This window comes from Leucoraja erinacea, chromosome 13 (genome assembly GCF_028641065.1).
Source record: "Leucoraja erinacea ecotype New England chromosome 13, Leri_hhj_1, whole genome shotgun sequence".
Lineage (NCBI taxonomy): Eukaryota > Metazoa > Chordata > Chondrichthyes > Rajiformes > Rajidae > Leucoraja > Leucoraja erinaceus.
Genome location: NC_073389.1, coordinates 51,568,197 through 51,582,951, shown reverse-complemented (window position 1 = coordinate 51,582,951; position 14,755 = coordinate 51,568,197). Strand labels below are relative to the sequence as shown.

Genomic DNA, 14,755 nt, shown 5'->3' with positions numbered 1-14,755 from the left:
CTGTTCCACCGTTGAGGTCTTGGTTGGATTGCTCTTTGTCAGAGACCTCCCCCACCTCGACCTTACCGCCATGGGTGGCCCTACCAGGAGCATCGCTCCAGACGGCATCGATCTCAGGATCTCAGGACCACACAAGCTTCTCCACCACGACAAGGTGACAATCCACGGACAATCCTCGGGGAATATGTTGACCATTCCTTTAGCTGCTGAGTTCTTTTAGGAGTTTACACAAAAAAGCTAGAGAAACTCAGCGGGTGCAGCAGCATCTATGGAGCGAAGGAAATGGGCAACGTTTCGGGCCGAAACCCTTCTTCAGAGTTCTTTTAGGAGTTTGCTTTTTGCCAGTAGGCATCAGGACTGGCAGGCAATGGATCAGGATATAGAAGGTAGGATTCAGACTTGCAAGGGGTTTATCAGGACCCAGGTGACAGACTGAATAGTCCTCCTTCTCTGTGGCAAGTTTTCCAACGATGCTGGGATTTCTCGGGGTCTTGAGACTTCTCCGCCACCCTCCCACTCCCACAGCTCAAATAAGGACGCAAAGTTCTGGAATGACTCTGCTGGCTCAGGCAGCATCTCTGGAGAACATAAATAGGCGACGTTTCGGGTCAGGACTCTTCTTTAGGCAAGTGGCTCAAAAAACGTCTTTGCTGAATATTGACCTATGCCGCAAGACCAGATCTACCTTGCTACTGTGGAACGATATCCAGACACCAATCCCGCACGAAACATTCCTGGTGAGCTTCACCTCAGATCAAGGGCGTGTGGGGGTGGGGGGGAGAGAGCTTTGTCAGGCCCAATACATTCAACACGATTGCAGGAGATATATTTTGTGGAAAGGACTATATAGAGTCTTTCCCACTTACAGATCTCTCTTTGCCTCTCCTCTCTTCCTCTCCTTGCTCTCCCCCCTGTCTCTCTCTCTCCCTCTCACTCTCCCTTTCTCTCCGCCTCTCTCTCTCCATCTCCTTCTCCATCTCTCCCTGTCTCTCTCTCCGTCTCCTTCGCCGCCTCTCTCTCTGTCTCTCTCTGTCTCTCCGCGCTCTCTCTCTTCTGCGTCTCTCTCTTCTCTTTCTCTTCCCATCTCTCCATTTCTCCTTTCCCTCTCCCCTCTCCCTTTCCCCCTCCCCCCCTCCCCTCTCCCTCTCCCTCTCCCCCCCCATTTTCTTCCTCTCCTCTCTCTCTCCCCCCCCATTTTCTCCTCTCCCCTCCCCCCCATTTCTCTCCCTCTCCCCCCCCATTTTCTCCCTCTCTCCCTCCCCCCCTCCCCCCCCCCCCCCCCTTTTCTCCCTCTCCCCCCCTCCCCCCATTTTCTCCCTCTCCCTCCTCCCCCCATTTTCTCCCTCTCCCCCCCCCCCCCCCCCCCCCCCCATTTTCTCCCTCTCCCTCTCTCCCCCCCCCCCTTCTCTCTCCCCCTCTCCCCCCCCCATGTTCTCCCTCTCCCTCTCCCCCCCATGTTCTTTCTCCCTCTCCCTCTCCCCATTTCTCCCTCTCCCTCTCCCTCTCTTTCTCCAACTCTCACTCCCTCTCCCTTGCTCTCTCTCCCTCACTCCCCCCCTCTCTCTCCCAAACTCTCCCCCCCCTCCCCCCCCCCCTATCTCTCCCCCCCCCCCTCCCTCTCTCCCTCTCTCCTCTCCCTCTCCCCCCCCCTCCCTCTCTCTCTCCCTCTCTCCCCCCCTCTCTCTCTCCCCCCCTCTCCCTCTCTCCCTCCCTCTCCCTCCCTCTCTCTCCTCTCCCTCTCTCTCTCTCCTCTCTCTCTCCCTCCGCCCTCTCTCCCTCCCCCCTCCCTCTCCCTCTCTCCTTCTCTCCCCCCCCCCCCTCTCCCTCTCTCTCTCTCTCTCTCCTCTCTCTCTCTCTCTCTCTCTCTCTCTCTCTCTCTCTCTCTCCCTCTCTCTCTCTCTCTCTCCCCCCCCCATTCTCCCTCTCCCTCTCTCTCCTCTCCCTCTCCCTCTCCTCTCCTCCCTCTCCCTCCCCCTCTCCCTCTCCCTCTCCCTCTTCCCTCCCCCCTCTCTCTCTCTCTGTGATTCCCAGAAGAAATTACATATTGGAGCTGGGATTGTTAGTACAGAAACTGAAATGGCATCATAAATATATTATTATCCCTACGGCTTGGAAGATTTTTAGTTCTTATTTTTGGATCTGTTTCTGATTCTTTGTGGGTCAGGCAGCGTCTCTGGAGGCCGGAGGCACAAGGAAATGCAGATGCTGGAATCTTGCATAGAATACAAAGTGCTGGAGGAACTCAATGGGTCAGGCAGCATCTCTGGAGGACACGGATAGGTGAAGGGTCGGAATCCTTCTTCAGATTGTTAACGTAACTATTAATGCAATCTCGCTTGCCTCCATGTAATACATACCTCTGTTCTCTGCCTATCCCTGCACTTGTCTAAAATTCTCTTAAATTCACCTCTCAGATCTCCCTCAACACCATCTTATCAAATAATATTCTTTCGACAACTAACCAGGTAAAGACGGCAATTAATCTTCTCCCCTCTCCCCTCTCCCAAGAGGAAGAGAAGTGTAAAAATACACACCTCCAGATTCAGGGACTATATAACTTAACTCGTTATCACCTGCCCTACAGGCAACAATGGACCATTGTGGGCTCCACCTCTCCATGATCATCATTGCTTTTTGCAGTTGGACAGGTACATGGCCAGGTAGACACAAAATGCTGGAGAAACTCAGCGGGAGGCAGCGTCTATGGAAAGAAGGAATGGGTGACGTTTCGGGTCGAGACCCTTCTTCAGACTGACCCGAAACGTCACCCATTCCTTCTGTCCATAGATGCTGCCTCGCCCGCTGAGTTACTCCAGCGTTTTGTGTCCACCTTCGATTTTATCCAGCATCTGCAGTTTTTTCTCACGCAGGTACATGGATAGGACGGGTTTGGAGGGATATGGACCACGCACGGGGCAGGTGGGACTAGTGTAGCTGGGACATGTTGGCCGGTGTAGACAAGTTGGGCCGAAGGGCCTGTTTCCACACTGTATCATTTTATCACTCTACGAGTCTCTCTTTTTCATTAGTTCCGTGTGCCTTCTATATCTCTTGTTCCCCTTTTCTCTGACTCCCAGTCTGAAGGGTCTGAAAACGTCACCCATTCCTTTTCTCCGGAGAAACTGCCTGATCCGTTGAATTACTCCAGCTTTTTGTGTCTATCTGGAATTTTATCCCAGATGTATCAGGTAACTGCACTTTCCCACCAACAATAGAGCAGGCATGAGCTACCTTCTACCTCATTGGAGACCCTCGGACTATCTTTGATCGGGCGTTACCTTGCATTATTCCCTTAATCATGTTTCCGCACACTGTAAATGGCACGATTGTGATCATGTATAGTCTTTCCGCTGACTGGTTGGCACGCAACAAAAACTCGGTGCAGGGGTTATGTGGGTAAGGCAGGAAAATGGGGTTAGGAGGGAGAGATAAAACGGCCATGATTGAATGGTGGAGTAGACTCGATGGGCCGAATGGCCTAATTCGGCGCCTATCACGTGAACCTATGGACATGACAATAAACGACACTAAATAAAGAGCAGCAAAATAAGCGAGTTCGGTATTCCGACTGCACATGCCCAGGTCATATGTCCAGTGGCGGTTCGGCAGCGCTCGCGGCGCTGGGGACCCGGGGGCTGCGGATGAATCCGTGGGTCTGTGTGCGCGCAGCTGCCGAGAATGTCCATCCGCCGGTCCAGTCTCACCCCCACCCCCTGTCTTCCCCCCCTCTCGCTGTTACACCCTGCTCTCCCGCTACCTGGCACCCCCGTTCCTCAGATTAAATATATTTTTACACGTAAATCATGAATAAAGATAAGAACTTATACACAGTTTATACAGTCAGCGCGTCGTTCGTTTTTTTCTTTATCGCGAGTGACAAATCCCATGATTCCTTGCGATTTTACGGAATACCGAACTCACTTATTGAGGCACTTAAATGAGTGCTTCTCTCTTTGTAACTAAGTTGGGAATTCCCAAGTTACGAAGTTATGTTTTACGAATCAATAACCACTCCACATACAAATGCTGGTAGGCCCGATCTCCCCACGATATCGGCACTGTGAAAGCCTTGCTCCTCAAGCACAGAGCACGGCAGCTATTAAAAAGTAAATTGGCAATTTAGAGCTTTATTGGCGTACAGCTAGAACACAAGCCTTTAAACAGATCTCCAGTTATGCTCTATTATCTTCACAAATTGGGAGACTCGGGCCGTAATTATAGATTTCGTACCTTCGCTCCTTCAAGAAAATTGCTTCCATTGCTCAACCTCCTCCAGAAGATTGCAGGAGTCGGTTCCCCGTCTGCGTCGCAGGTAATCTCCACTTGTCCGTTCTCCGTGGCGGTCTTGTTCTCCAGGAAAGTTATACGTGGTCGCACTGCGGAGCGTGAAGGAGGAGGAACAACTATAGTACATGGTTTCTTTATGGCTGCACTGCCTCGCAGCGCCAGAGACCCCCCCCCCCACCGGGTTCCATCCCGGCTACGGGGTGCTGTCCGAACGGAGTCTGCGCGCTCTCCCCTGCGACCCGCGTGGGCTTTCTCCGGGCGCTCCGGTTCCCTCCCGCACTCCAAGGACGTGCAGGTGTGTAGGTCAATTGGCTTTGGTGTAAGTGTAAATTGTCCCCAGTGTGTGCAGGGTAGTGTTAGTGTGGTGGTCGGCACAGAATCAGTGGGCCGAAGGGCCTGTTTCCACACTGTATCTTATTTATTTATTGCTCATATTCTATGTTCGCTCTTCCAGGCAGATGCTAACTGCATTTCGTTGTCTCTGTACTGTACACTGCACATTGACAATAAAATCTGAATCTGAATCTGGTATCTCTAACATAAACTAAACTAAATTATCCCATTTTCAGGTGAGGAAAGATTGAATAACCACAATCACAATAATACTTTATTAGCCAAGTATTTTTTTTTGCTACATACAAGGAATTTCATTTGCCACACAGTCATACAAATAAAAAGCAACGCATCACACAAAACACATTTTAACATAAACATCCACCACAGTGACTCCTCCACATTCCTCACTGTGATGGAAGGCGGAAAAAAAGTTCAATCTCTTCCCTTTGTTCTCCCGCGGTCGGGGGCCTCGAGCTCCCTGTTGACGGGACGATCTTGACTCCCGTAGCCGGTGGCGGTCGGGGCCTCCCGATCGGGGCGATCAGCTCCTGCATCGGGGGGGATGTCAGCTCCCCCGCGCCAGCGATCGGACTCCGGGTTGGGGCTGGTCGAACCTCTGCGTCATTGGAGCTCCCGACATCGGCCTCTCCCGAGACTGCGAGCTCGCGATGGCAAAGTCCTCAGGCCGCAGTTGGAGCGATCCCAGGCGAGGGATCAGCTCCGATGTTAAGTCCCCGCCCCGCGGTGCGGCTCAAAGTCAGTCCGACGAAGGCCTCCAGCTCCATTGATGGTAGGCTGCAGAGTTACCGGAGACGCCATCTCCGGCAAGGTGAGAAACTGAAAAAAAGTTTCCCCCGACCCCCCTCCCCCCACATAAAACAAACTGGGGAACATTTACACAAACTTTTAACACACTAAAAATAAAAAAAAAGACGCAAAAACGTACAGACTGTTGGCCGGGCTGCCAATCATGCGGCGCCCCCTGGTGGTAATCTGAGGGGCAACTTCTTCACAAATGGGGGGGATTGTGTTTTAGGTATGGTGATAGCTTTGCTAAGCTGTATGTGGAGGCCAAGGCGATGGATAGTTTTACAGCAGAGATAGATAGATTCTAGATTAGTACGGGTGTCAGAGGCTGTGTGGGGAAGGCAGGAAAATTGAGTTAGGAGGGAGAGATAGATCAGCCATGACTGAATGGCGGAGTTAGACTCGATGGGCCGAATGGCCTAATTCTGGTCCTATCATTTATGACCTTATGACCTTCTGTACTTCAAAGATTCTTGTTGTTCGAGAGTCATGGACTGGTACAGTGTGGAAACAGGCCCTACAGGCCCAACTTGCCCACATCGGCCAACATTGTCCCAGCTACACTCATCCCACCTGCCTGCGCTTGGTCCATATCCCTCCAAACCTGTCCTACCCCGTACCTGTCTAACTGTTTCTTAAACCATGGGGTAGTCCTCAACTCAGCCTCAACTACCTCCTCAGGCAGCTCATTCCATACACCCACCACCCTTTGTGTGGAAAAAGTTACCTCTCGGATTAGACAATAGACAATGGGTGTAGGAGTAGGAATTCGGCCCTTCGAGCCAGCACCGCCATTCAATGTGATCATGGCTGATCATCCCCAATCAGTACCCCATTCGTGCCTTCTCCCCATATCACCTGACTGCTATCTTTAAGAGCCCTACCTAGCTCTCTCTTGAAAGTATCCAGAGAACTGGTCACCGCCCTCTGTGTTACAGAATTCCAGTCTCACAACTCTCTGTGTTTCCTCGTCTCCGTTCCAAATGGCTTACCCCTTATTCTTAAACTGTGGCCCCTGGTTCTGGACATCGCCCAACATCGGGAACTTGTTTTCTGCTTCCAGCGTGTCCAAACCCTTAATAATCTGAAATGTTTCAATAAGATTCCCTCTCATCCTTCTAAATTCCAGAGTATACAAGCCCAGCCGCTCCATTCGCTCAGCATACGACAGTCCCGTGAATTAACCTTGTGCTTCCTATTAAATCTTTTCCCCCTTCGCCTTGAACCTATGTCCTCTGGTCCTCGATTCCCCACTCTGTGCAAAAGACCCCGTGCATCTCCCTGATCTATTCCTCTTGTGATTTTATGCACTGAGAGAGAGTTAGGAATGAATTAAAATAACACCCAGCATTAGAAATGCAGAGATAATTCGTCCAAGGAACGTGACTGAGATGTGATGTGACTTGAGGGGAGAAATAAATGAGGTGGCATATTCATTTCCAACGTTGGCAGCTCCTCACGGAGGCTCTGAAGATTTTGTTTTCACTAGAGACGGCACACAGAGGGTGACAGATCAGGCCGACATCATAATCTGCTGCTCACGCTGACTCTCCGTGGACTAATGTCATTTCATTCTCAGCTGGGACGTTCAAACGGCTCAGCATGGACACTGTTTAATGAGGTGGAGGGTAAAACACATTGTCAATCCCTCTCTCTCTCCCTTCTTCTCTCTCTCTCTCTCTCTCCCTCTCCCTCTTCCCTCCCTCCTCTCTCCCCTCTCTCTCTCTGTCTTTCCTCTCTCCCCCCTCACTCCCCTCCCCTCTCTCTCCCCTCTCTCTCCCCCCTCTCTCTCTCCACTCTCTCTCTCCTCTCTCCCCCTTCTCTATCTATCTATCTATCTATCTATCTATCTATCTATCTATCTATCCCTATCTCTCTTTCCTCTCTATCTATCTTCCCTCTCTCTCTCCTCCCTCTCTCTCCCCCTCTCTCTCCTCTCCTCCTCTCCTCCTCTCTCCCTCTCTCTCTCCCTCCCTCTTCTCCCGCTCCCTCTCCCCTTCTATGTCTCCCTCCCTTCTCTCTCTCTCTCTCTCTCTCTCTCTCTCTCTCTCTCTCTCTCTCTCTCTCTCTCTCTCTCTCTCTCTCTCTCTCTCTCTCTCTCTCTCTCTCTCCCTCCCTCTCTCTCTCTCTCTCTCTCTCCCCTTCTCTTCCCTCTCTCTCTCTCTCTCTCTTTTCCCTCTCTCTCTCTCTCTCTCCCTCTCCCTTCCTCTCTCCCTTTTCCACTTCCCTTTCTCTCTCTCTCCCTTTATTTCCCTCTTTCTCTCTCTCATCTCCACCCTTCCTCTCTCCCCTCCCCCTTCTCTCTCTCCCCTCTCTCTCACCCTTCTCCCCCCTCTTCTCTCTTCTCTCTCTCCCCCCTCTCCTCTCTCTCTCTCCCCCCCCCCCCCCCCTCCCTCCCCCCCCTCTCTCCCCCCTCCTCTCTCCTCCTCCTCCCTCCTCTCTCCTCCTCTCTCCTTCTCTCCCTCCCCTTTCTTCTCCTCTCCCCTTCTCCTCTCTCACCCTCTCTCCCTCTATCTCCCTCCTCTCTCTTCTTCTCTCCCTCTCTCTCCCCCTCTCTCTCCCTCCCTCTCTCTCCCTCCCCCTCGCCCCTCTCCCTCCCTCTCCTCCTCTCTCCCCCCCCCTCACTCTACCTCCTGCCTCCCCCTCTCACTCTTCCCCAGTTTAAAAGTAAGAGGTCGGCCTGTTTCCACCTCATAGCACTTGTAGTTCAGTTTTAGTTTGGTTTAGAGGTACAGCGCGGATAAAAGCCGACCAGCGATCCCCGCACAATAACACTACCCTACGCACAGTTTACGATTTTTACCGAAGCCAATTCACCTACAAACCTGCACGTATTTGGAGTGTGGGAGGAAACCAGGGCACCTGGAGAAAAAAACCCATGCAGGTCATGGGGAGATGGTCCGTGGTCAGGATCGAACCCGGGTCAATGGCGCTGAAGGGCAGCGACTCTACCGCTGCGCCTCCGTGTCACAGGGCAACGTGAGGGACCGCGCAGTGTCTGACAAGACACACAACAGCACAGAGCAGCAACGTACCAAAGACTTTCAGGAATAATTCTTCCTCTGTGCTGCCTGCTTTGTTCTTAGCTCTGCAGCTGTATGGCCCCGTATCTTCTCGAACGATGTCCCTCACTGTCAACTCGGTGCTTTCCCTCATCGAGTATTTGTCGCCATCCTCCACCAGCCTCCCGCTCCTGTAACAACAAGATTCGGGGTTTGCGGTTTGAGTTTAGTTCATCGTCACATGTACTGAGCTCCAGTGAAAAGCTTTGTGTTGCGTGCTAACCAGTCAGCGGAAAGACAACACATGATTACAATCCAGCCATGCACAATGTACAGATACACAATTAAGGGAATATTGTGAATAATGTTTAGTGCAAGATAAAATAAAGTCCAGTAAAGTGAATAAATAATAGACAATAGGTGCAGGAGTAGGCCATTCGGCCCTTTGTGCCAGCACCGCCAATCAATGTGATCATGGCTGATCATCCCCAATCCCCAATTGGGGAAGTCCAGGACAAGGGGTCACAGCTTAAGGATAAGGGGGAAATCCTTTAAAACCGAGATGAGGAGAACTTTTTTCACACAGAGAGCGGTGAATCTCTGGAACTCTCTGCCACAGAGGGTAGTTGAGGCCAGTTCATTGGCTATATTTAAGAGGGAGTTAGATGTGGCCCTTGTGGCCAAGGGGATCAGAGGGTATGGAGAGAAGGCAGGTACGGGATACTGAGTTGGATGATCAGCCATGATCATATTGAATGGCGGTGCAGGCTCGAAGGGCCGAATGGCCTACTCCTGCACCTAATTTCTATGTTTCTATGTCTATGTTTCTATCAGTACCCCCGTTCCTGCCTTCTCCCCATATCCCCTGACTCCGCTATTTTTAAGAGCCCTATCTAGCTCTCTCTAGAAAGCATCCAGAGAACCAGCCTCCACCGCCCTCTGAGGCAGAGAGTTCCACAGACTCACAACTCTCTGTGTGAAAAAGTGTTTCCTCATCTCTATTCTAAATGGCTTACCCCTTATTCGTATTCTTTTTAAAAAAAAATATTTTATTTATTAGAAGTGAGTACAATGCATTGGTACAAAAACGATGTTAACATATTACATTCTCTGTACAACTTCCCTTTTTTTTTTAAAGAGAGAAGTGAGAAAGGAGAGAGGAAAAAGAGGTTGTGAAAAGTGAAGACTGGATTAGTGAGCGTGGGTGAAAAACCAATGAAGAAAAAGTGAAAGATAAGGAATAAGTGAAGAAGGAAAGCAGGAGGGAGATTATTCCATTGCCACAGTGAGATGGTTTTTTTAAAAATATTCTAAATCATCTTTCACCCATACCTGAAACTGTTGGTTTTTATGATACTATGTCACCACATGAATCCAAGAAATCAATAAATGGGGACCAACTCCTTAAGAATAGGTCTTGTTTGTCTATTAGGAGGAGTCTCATTTCTATTCTTATTCTTAAAAGTCCAATCAAAAATAGTCTGAGGGTCTTCAATGAGGTAGATAGTAGCTCAGGATTGCCCTCTAGTTGTTGGGAGGATGGTTCACTTGCCTGAAGAAACTGTCCCTAAATCTGGAGGTGTGCGTTTTTAGATAGATAGATAGATAGCCTTTTATTGTCATTCAGAAGTCTGAACAAAATTGCAGCAGTCATACATATAATACATATAATACCATACAATAAAACAACAATAAACACATATTAACATCATTAACATAAGAAATTTTACATTTCTATACGGGTGGCACAGTGGTGCAGTTGTAGGCTTGCTGCCTTACAGTGCCAGAGACCGAGATCACCAAATTCAGAATTAAAGGACGTTATTTTAGGAAGGAGATGAGGAGAAATTTCTTCAGTGAGAAGGTGGCGAATCTGTGGAATTATTTGCCACAGAATGCTTTGGTGGATTTTTTTTTAAGAGATAGATAGTTTCTTGATTAGTTTGTGTGTTAGAGGTTATGGGGAGAAGGCAGGAGAATGGTGTTAGGAAGGAGAGATAGATCAGCCATGGTTAAATGGTGGAGTAGACTCGATGGGCCGAATGGCCTAATTCTACTCCTGTTCCTTATGACCTTATGAATCCATGCCGACCAGCAATCACCCCGTACAATAACATTGTCCCACACACTAGGGACAATTTACAATTTTACCTAAGGCGATTAACGTACAAGCCTGAATGTCGATGGAAACCAAAGCAAGCGGTGAAAACCCTCGCAGATTACAGGGAGAGTGTTCAAACTCCCACACAGACAGCACCTGAGGTCAGGATCGAATACGGGTCTCTGTGAGGTGATGTGAGGCAGCAGCTCCAACGTGCCACCACTCTTGTTAATATTAACTCTGTTAACTCTGCTTCTTTCTCCGCAGCTGCTGCTTGACCTGTGGCATCTTTCCACCATTTTGTTCAGGTTTTGTATTGGAGTTTTTAATATTATAATTCTTGCCTTTTACCTACAGAAGCCCCTCGTGATTTTATATGGAGGGTAGATACAAAATGGTGGAGTATCTCAGCAGTTTGTTTAAGAAGGAACTGCAGATGCTGGAAAATCGAAGGTGGACAAAAATGCTGGAGAAACTCAGCGGGAATAGGTGACGTTTCGGGTCGGGACACTTCTTCAGTCTGAAGGAGGGTCTCGACCCGAAACATCGCCTATTTCCTTCGCTCCAGAGATTCTGCCTCATCCGCTGAGTTTCTCCAGCATTTTTGTCTACCTTCAAGTATCTCAGCAGGACAGGCAGCATCTCTGGATGGAAGGAATGAGCGATGTTTCGGGTCGAGATGTTTTGACGGCACGGGGCCTGTACCCGCTGGAGTTTAGTAAAAAGAGGGGGGACCCTCATTGCAATGGACTGAACAGTGAAAGGCTTGGATAGAGTGGACGTGGAGAGAATGTTTCCGCTAGTGGGAGAGTCTTGGACGCCAACGGTATGAATATTGACTTCCCCAACTTCAAGTAACCCTTGCTTTCCCTCTCTCTCCATCCCGCCCCTTAACCAGTTCTCCGACAAGTCTGACTGTCCTTGTTTACATTTTATGAGTGAATGAATGAATAGGTTTGTTGGCCAAGTATTCACATACAAGGAATTTGCCTTGGTGCTCCACTCGCAAGTGACAACGTCATACAGTGACAGTTCGGAATGACATAAAACATTAAACATTAAACATTTACTTTGATTTGTCGTTACCTTCTAGCTAACACTGATCTCTTCGATATCTTCCTTAATCGTCATCCCCTTTGCCTCCTTTTCACACCTTACGTTTCCTTATCTCTGTATCTCCCTCTCCCCTGATTCAGTCTGAAGAAAAGTCTCGACCCGAAACGTCACCCATTCCTTCTCTCCAGAGATGCTGCCTGTCCCGCTGAGTTACTCCAGCATTTTTTGTCTATCTTTGTCTATCTATTTTTCACAGAGAGTGGTGAATCTCTGGAATTCTCTGCCACAGAAGGTAGTTGAGGCCACAGTTCATTGGCTATATTTAAGAGGGAGTTAGATGAGGCCCTTGTGGCTAAAGGGATCAGGGGGTATGGAGAGAAGGCAGGTACAGGATACTGAGTTGGATGATCAGCCATGATCATATTGAATGGCGGTGCAGGCTCAAAGGGCCGAATGGCCTACTCCTGCACCTATTTTCTATGTTTTCTATGTTTTCTATCTTCGGTTTAATCCAGCATCTGCAGTTCCTTCCTACACATGATTTTGGGTCTATCCTATTATAAGTCATATTAAGTCATATTAAGTAGAAAAACATCTACATTTCCCCTCAACCTCTGGTGTTCCTGAGAAAACAATCCAAGTCTGTTCAAACTCTCCCTGTAGCTAATACCTTACAATTCAGGAAATTAATATACTAATCACCGCCATTAATAATTAAGCCCTGATGTTCATAAATTAAAGTTTTAAATCAATTAATATGAGCTACTGATTTGTATCAATTATTGTTCCTGACTGACATCCATCATTGAAACTTTAATTTTCAGATATGTCAGTTATTGTGCTAAATACAAATATGAATAAATTAATGTCTCCTGATTAAATTAGATTATTTTTTCTACTTTCTGATTAATTATTGATATCAATTAATTAACACAATAATTACTGGTGCAAATGAATGAATATGAATTATTAACGTGATTCATGTATATTGCCAAGTAATGCATGTGAATCAATTAAAGTTTTCATTTGCCATTCAAATAAATTAAAACATTATTTAAAGTTATGTCTTCATTAAATTGTTAATTACTTCTATGTCTATTAATACATTAATCATTTAGAGATACAACGTGGAACCACCCAGTCCGTGCCGACCTGCGATCACCCGTACACTAGTTGTATCCTACACACTAGGGACACTATTGTGTAAGTTTTGGTCCCCTAATTTGAGGAAGGACATCCTTGAGGGATGCATTGAGGGAGTGCAGCGTAGGTTAATTCCCGGGATGGCGAGACTGTCATATGCTGAGAGAAGAGTGTACACTCTGGAGTTTAGAAGGATGAGAGGGCATCTCATTGAAACATATAAGATTGTTAAGGGTTTGGACATGCTAAAGGCAGGAAACATGTTCCCGATGTTGGGGGAGTCCAGAACCAGGGGCCACAGTTGAAGAAAAAGGAGTAAACCATTTAGAATGGAGACGAGGAAACACAATTTCTCACAGAGTGGTGAGTGTGGAATTTTCTGCCTCAGAGGGCGGTGGAGGCGGGTTCTCTAGATGCTTTCAAGAGAGAGCTAGATAGGGCTCTTAAAAATAGCGGAGTCAGGGGATAGAGCTCGGGAAGGTGCGGCGCTGGCAGCCCGGGGGAGGTTCGGCGCCCAAGTCGGGGCGGCCCGGTCCGGGGGAGAAGCAACGCCCAAGTCGGGGCGGCCCGGTCCGGGGGAGGTTCAGCGCCCATGTCGGGGCGGCCCAGCCCGAGGCTGAAGACGGCACAGTACTCACGTGAGGGTGGCTGGGACGGTGTTCTGGCGGTGGCCTGAGTCCGGGGTTCGGCTGCGGCCCAGCGGCTGCATCTGCAGGACTGGTGGACGGCAGCTTCAGCCACCCCGGGCCGCGGTGTTTGAGCCGCGGGACTGTTCTTAACATCGCCCGGGGGGTATCGCCCCAGCGCAGAGGGAGAAGAGCAGGGAGGAGACTGCAGACCAAAGACTTTTGCCTCCATCACAGTGAGGAGATGCTGGGTGGACTCACTGCGGTGGATGTTAATATGTGTTTATTGTTGTTTTATTGTATGGTAATATATGTATGGCTGCTGCAATTTCGTTCAGACTTCGGTCTGAATGACAATAAAAGGCTATCTATCTATCTATCAATCTATCTATCAATCTATCTATCAATCTATCTATCTATCTATCTATCTCTCTATCTATCTCTCTATCTATCTTATCTCTCTATCTATCTCTCTATCTATCTCTCTATCTATCTATCTATCTATCTATCTATCTATCTATCTATCTATCTATCTATCTATCTATCTATCTATCTATCTATCTATCTATCTATCTATCTAGAGAGAAGGCAGGAACGGGGTACTGATTGGGGATGATCAGCCAGTGCTGGCTCGAAGGGCCGAATGGCCTACTCCTTCACCTATTGTCTATTGTCCATTATGACAATTTACAGAAGCTAATAAACCTACAAACCTGCACTCACCTTAAACCTATGGTCCTCGATTCCCCTACTCTGGGCAAAAGACTCTGTGTGTCTACCCTATCTATTCCCCTCATGATCCTGTACACCTCTATAAGATCACCCCTCCTCCTCCTGCTCTCCAGGGAATAAAGTCCAACCTCTTCCTATAGCTCAGGCCCTTGAGCCATGGCAACATCCTGGTAAATCTTCTCTGAACCCTTTCCAGCTTGACCACATCTTTCCGATAACATGCTGACCAAAACTGAACACTGTCCTCTATATATGGCCTCACCAATGTCTTATACAACTGTAACATGGCCTCCCAACCTCTATACTCAATACAGTCACTAGAGTATGGAAACAGGTCCTTCGGCCCAACTTGCCCACACCGGCCAACATGTCCCATCTACACTAGTCCCACTTGCCTGCGTTTTGCCCCTATCCCTCTAAACCTGTCCTATCCATGTACCTGTCTGAATGTTTCTTAAACGTTGCGATAGTCCCTGCCTCAACTACCTCCTTTGGCAGCTCGCTGTAAAATCTGTGAAGGATTTGTTTGAAGGATCTCAATGCTTCCTCAAATGTACCTCCTCCATTATGGTTAGTCATAAGCCAGGAATTCCCATGTTAGAATGTTAGTGTTTGTTTGGTTAGTGCAATTTTAGTTTAGTTAAGAGATGCAGCACGGAAGCAGG

At 48.5% G+C, this 14,755-nt stretch overlaps 1 protein-coding gene across 1 annotated transcript in view; it reads right to left on the bottom strand.

Annotated features, from left to right (window-relative positions):
• Positions 1-14,755, bottom strand: part of LOC129702496 (neural cell adhesion molecule 2-like) — a gene marked incomplete at its 5' end in the record, with an annotated part of 163,425 nt that overhangs the window by 108,680 nt on the left and 39,990 nt on the right. Inside the window, 2 exons of the mRNA XM_055644223.1 lie at positions 4,231-4,376; positions 8,466-8,623. Of these exons, the coding sequence (XP_055500198.1) occupies positions 4,231-4,376; positions 8,466-8,623 (304 nt within the window). The remainder of the gene's footprint in view (positions 1-4,230; positions 4,377-8,465; positions 8,624-14,755) is intronic.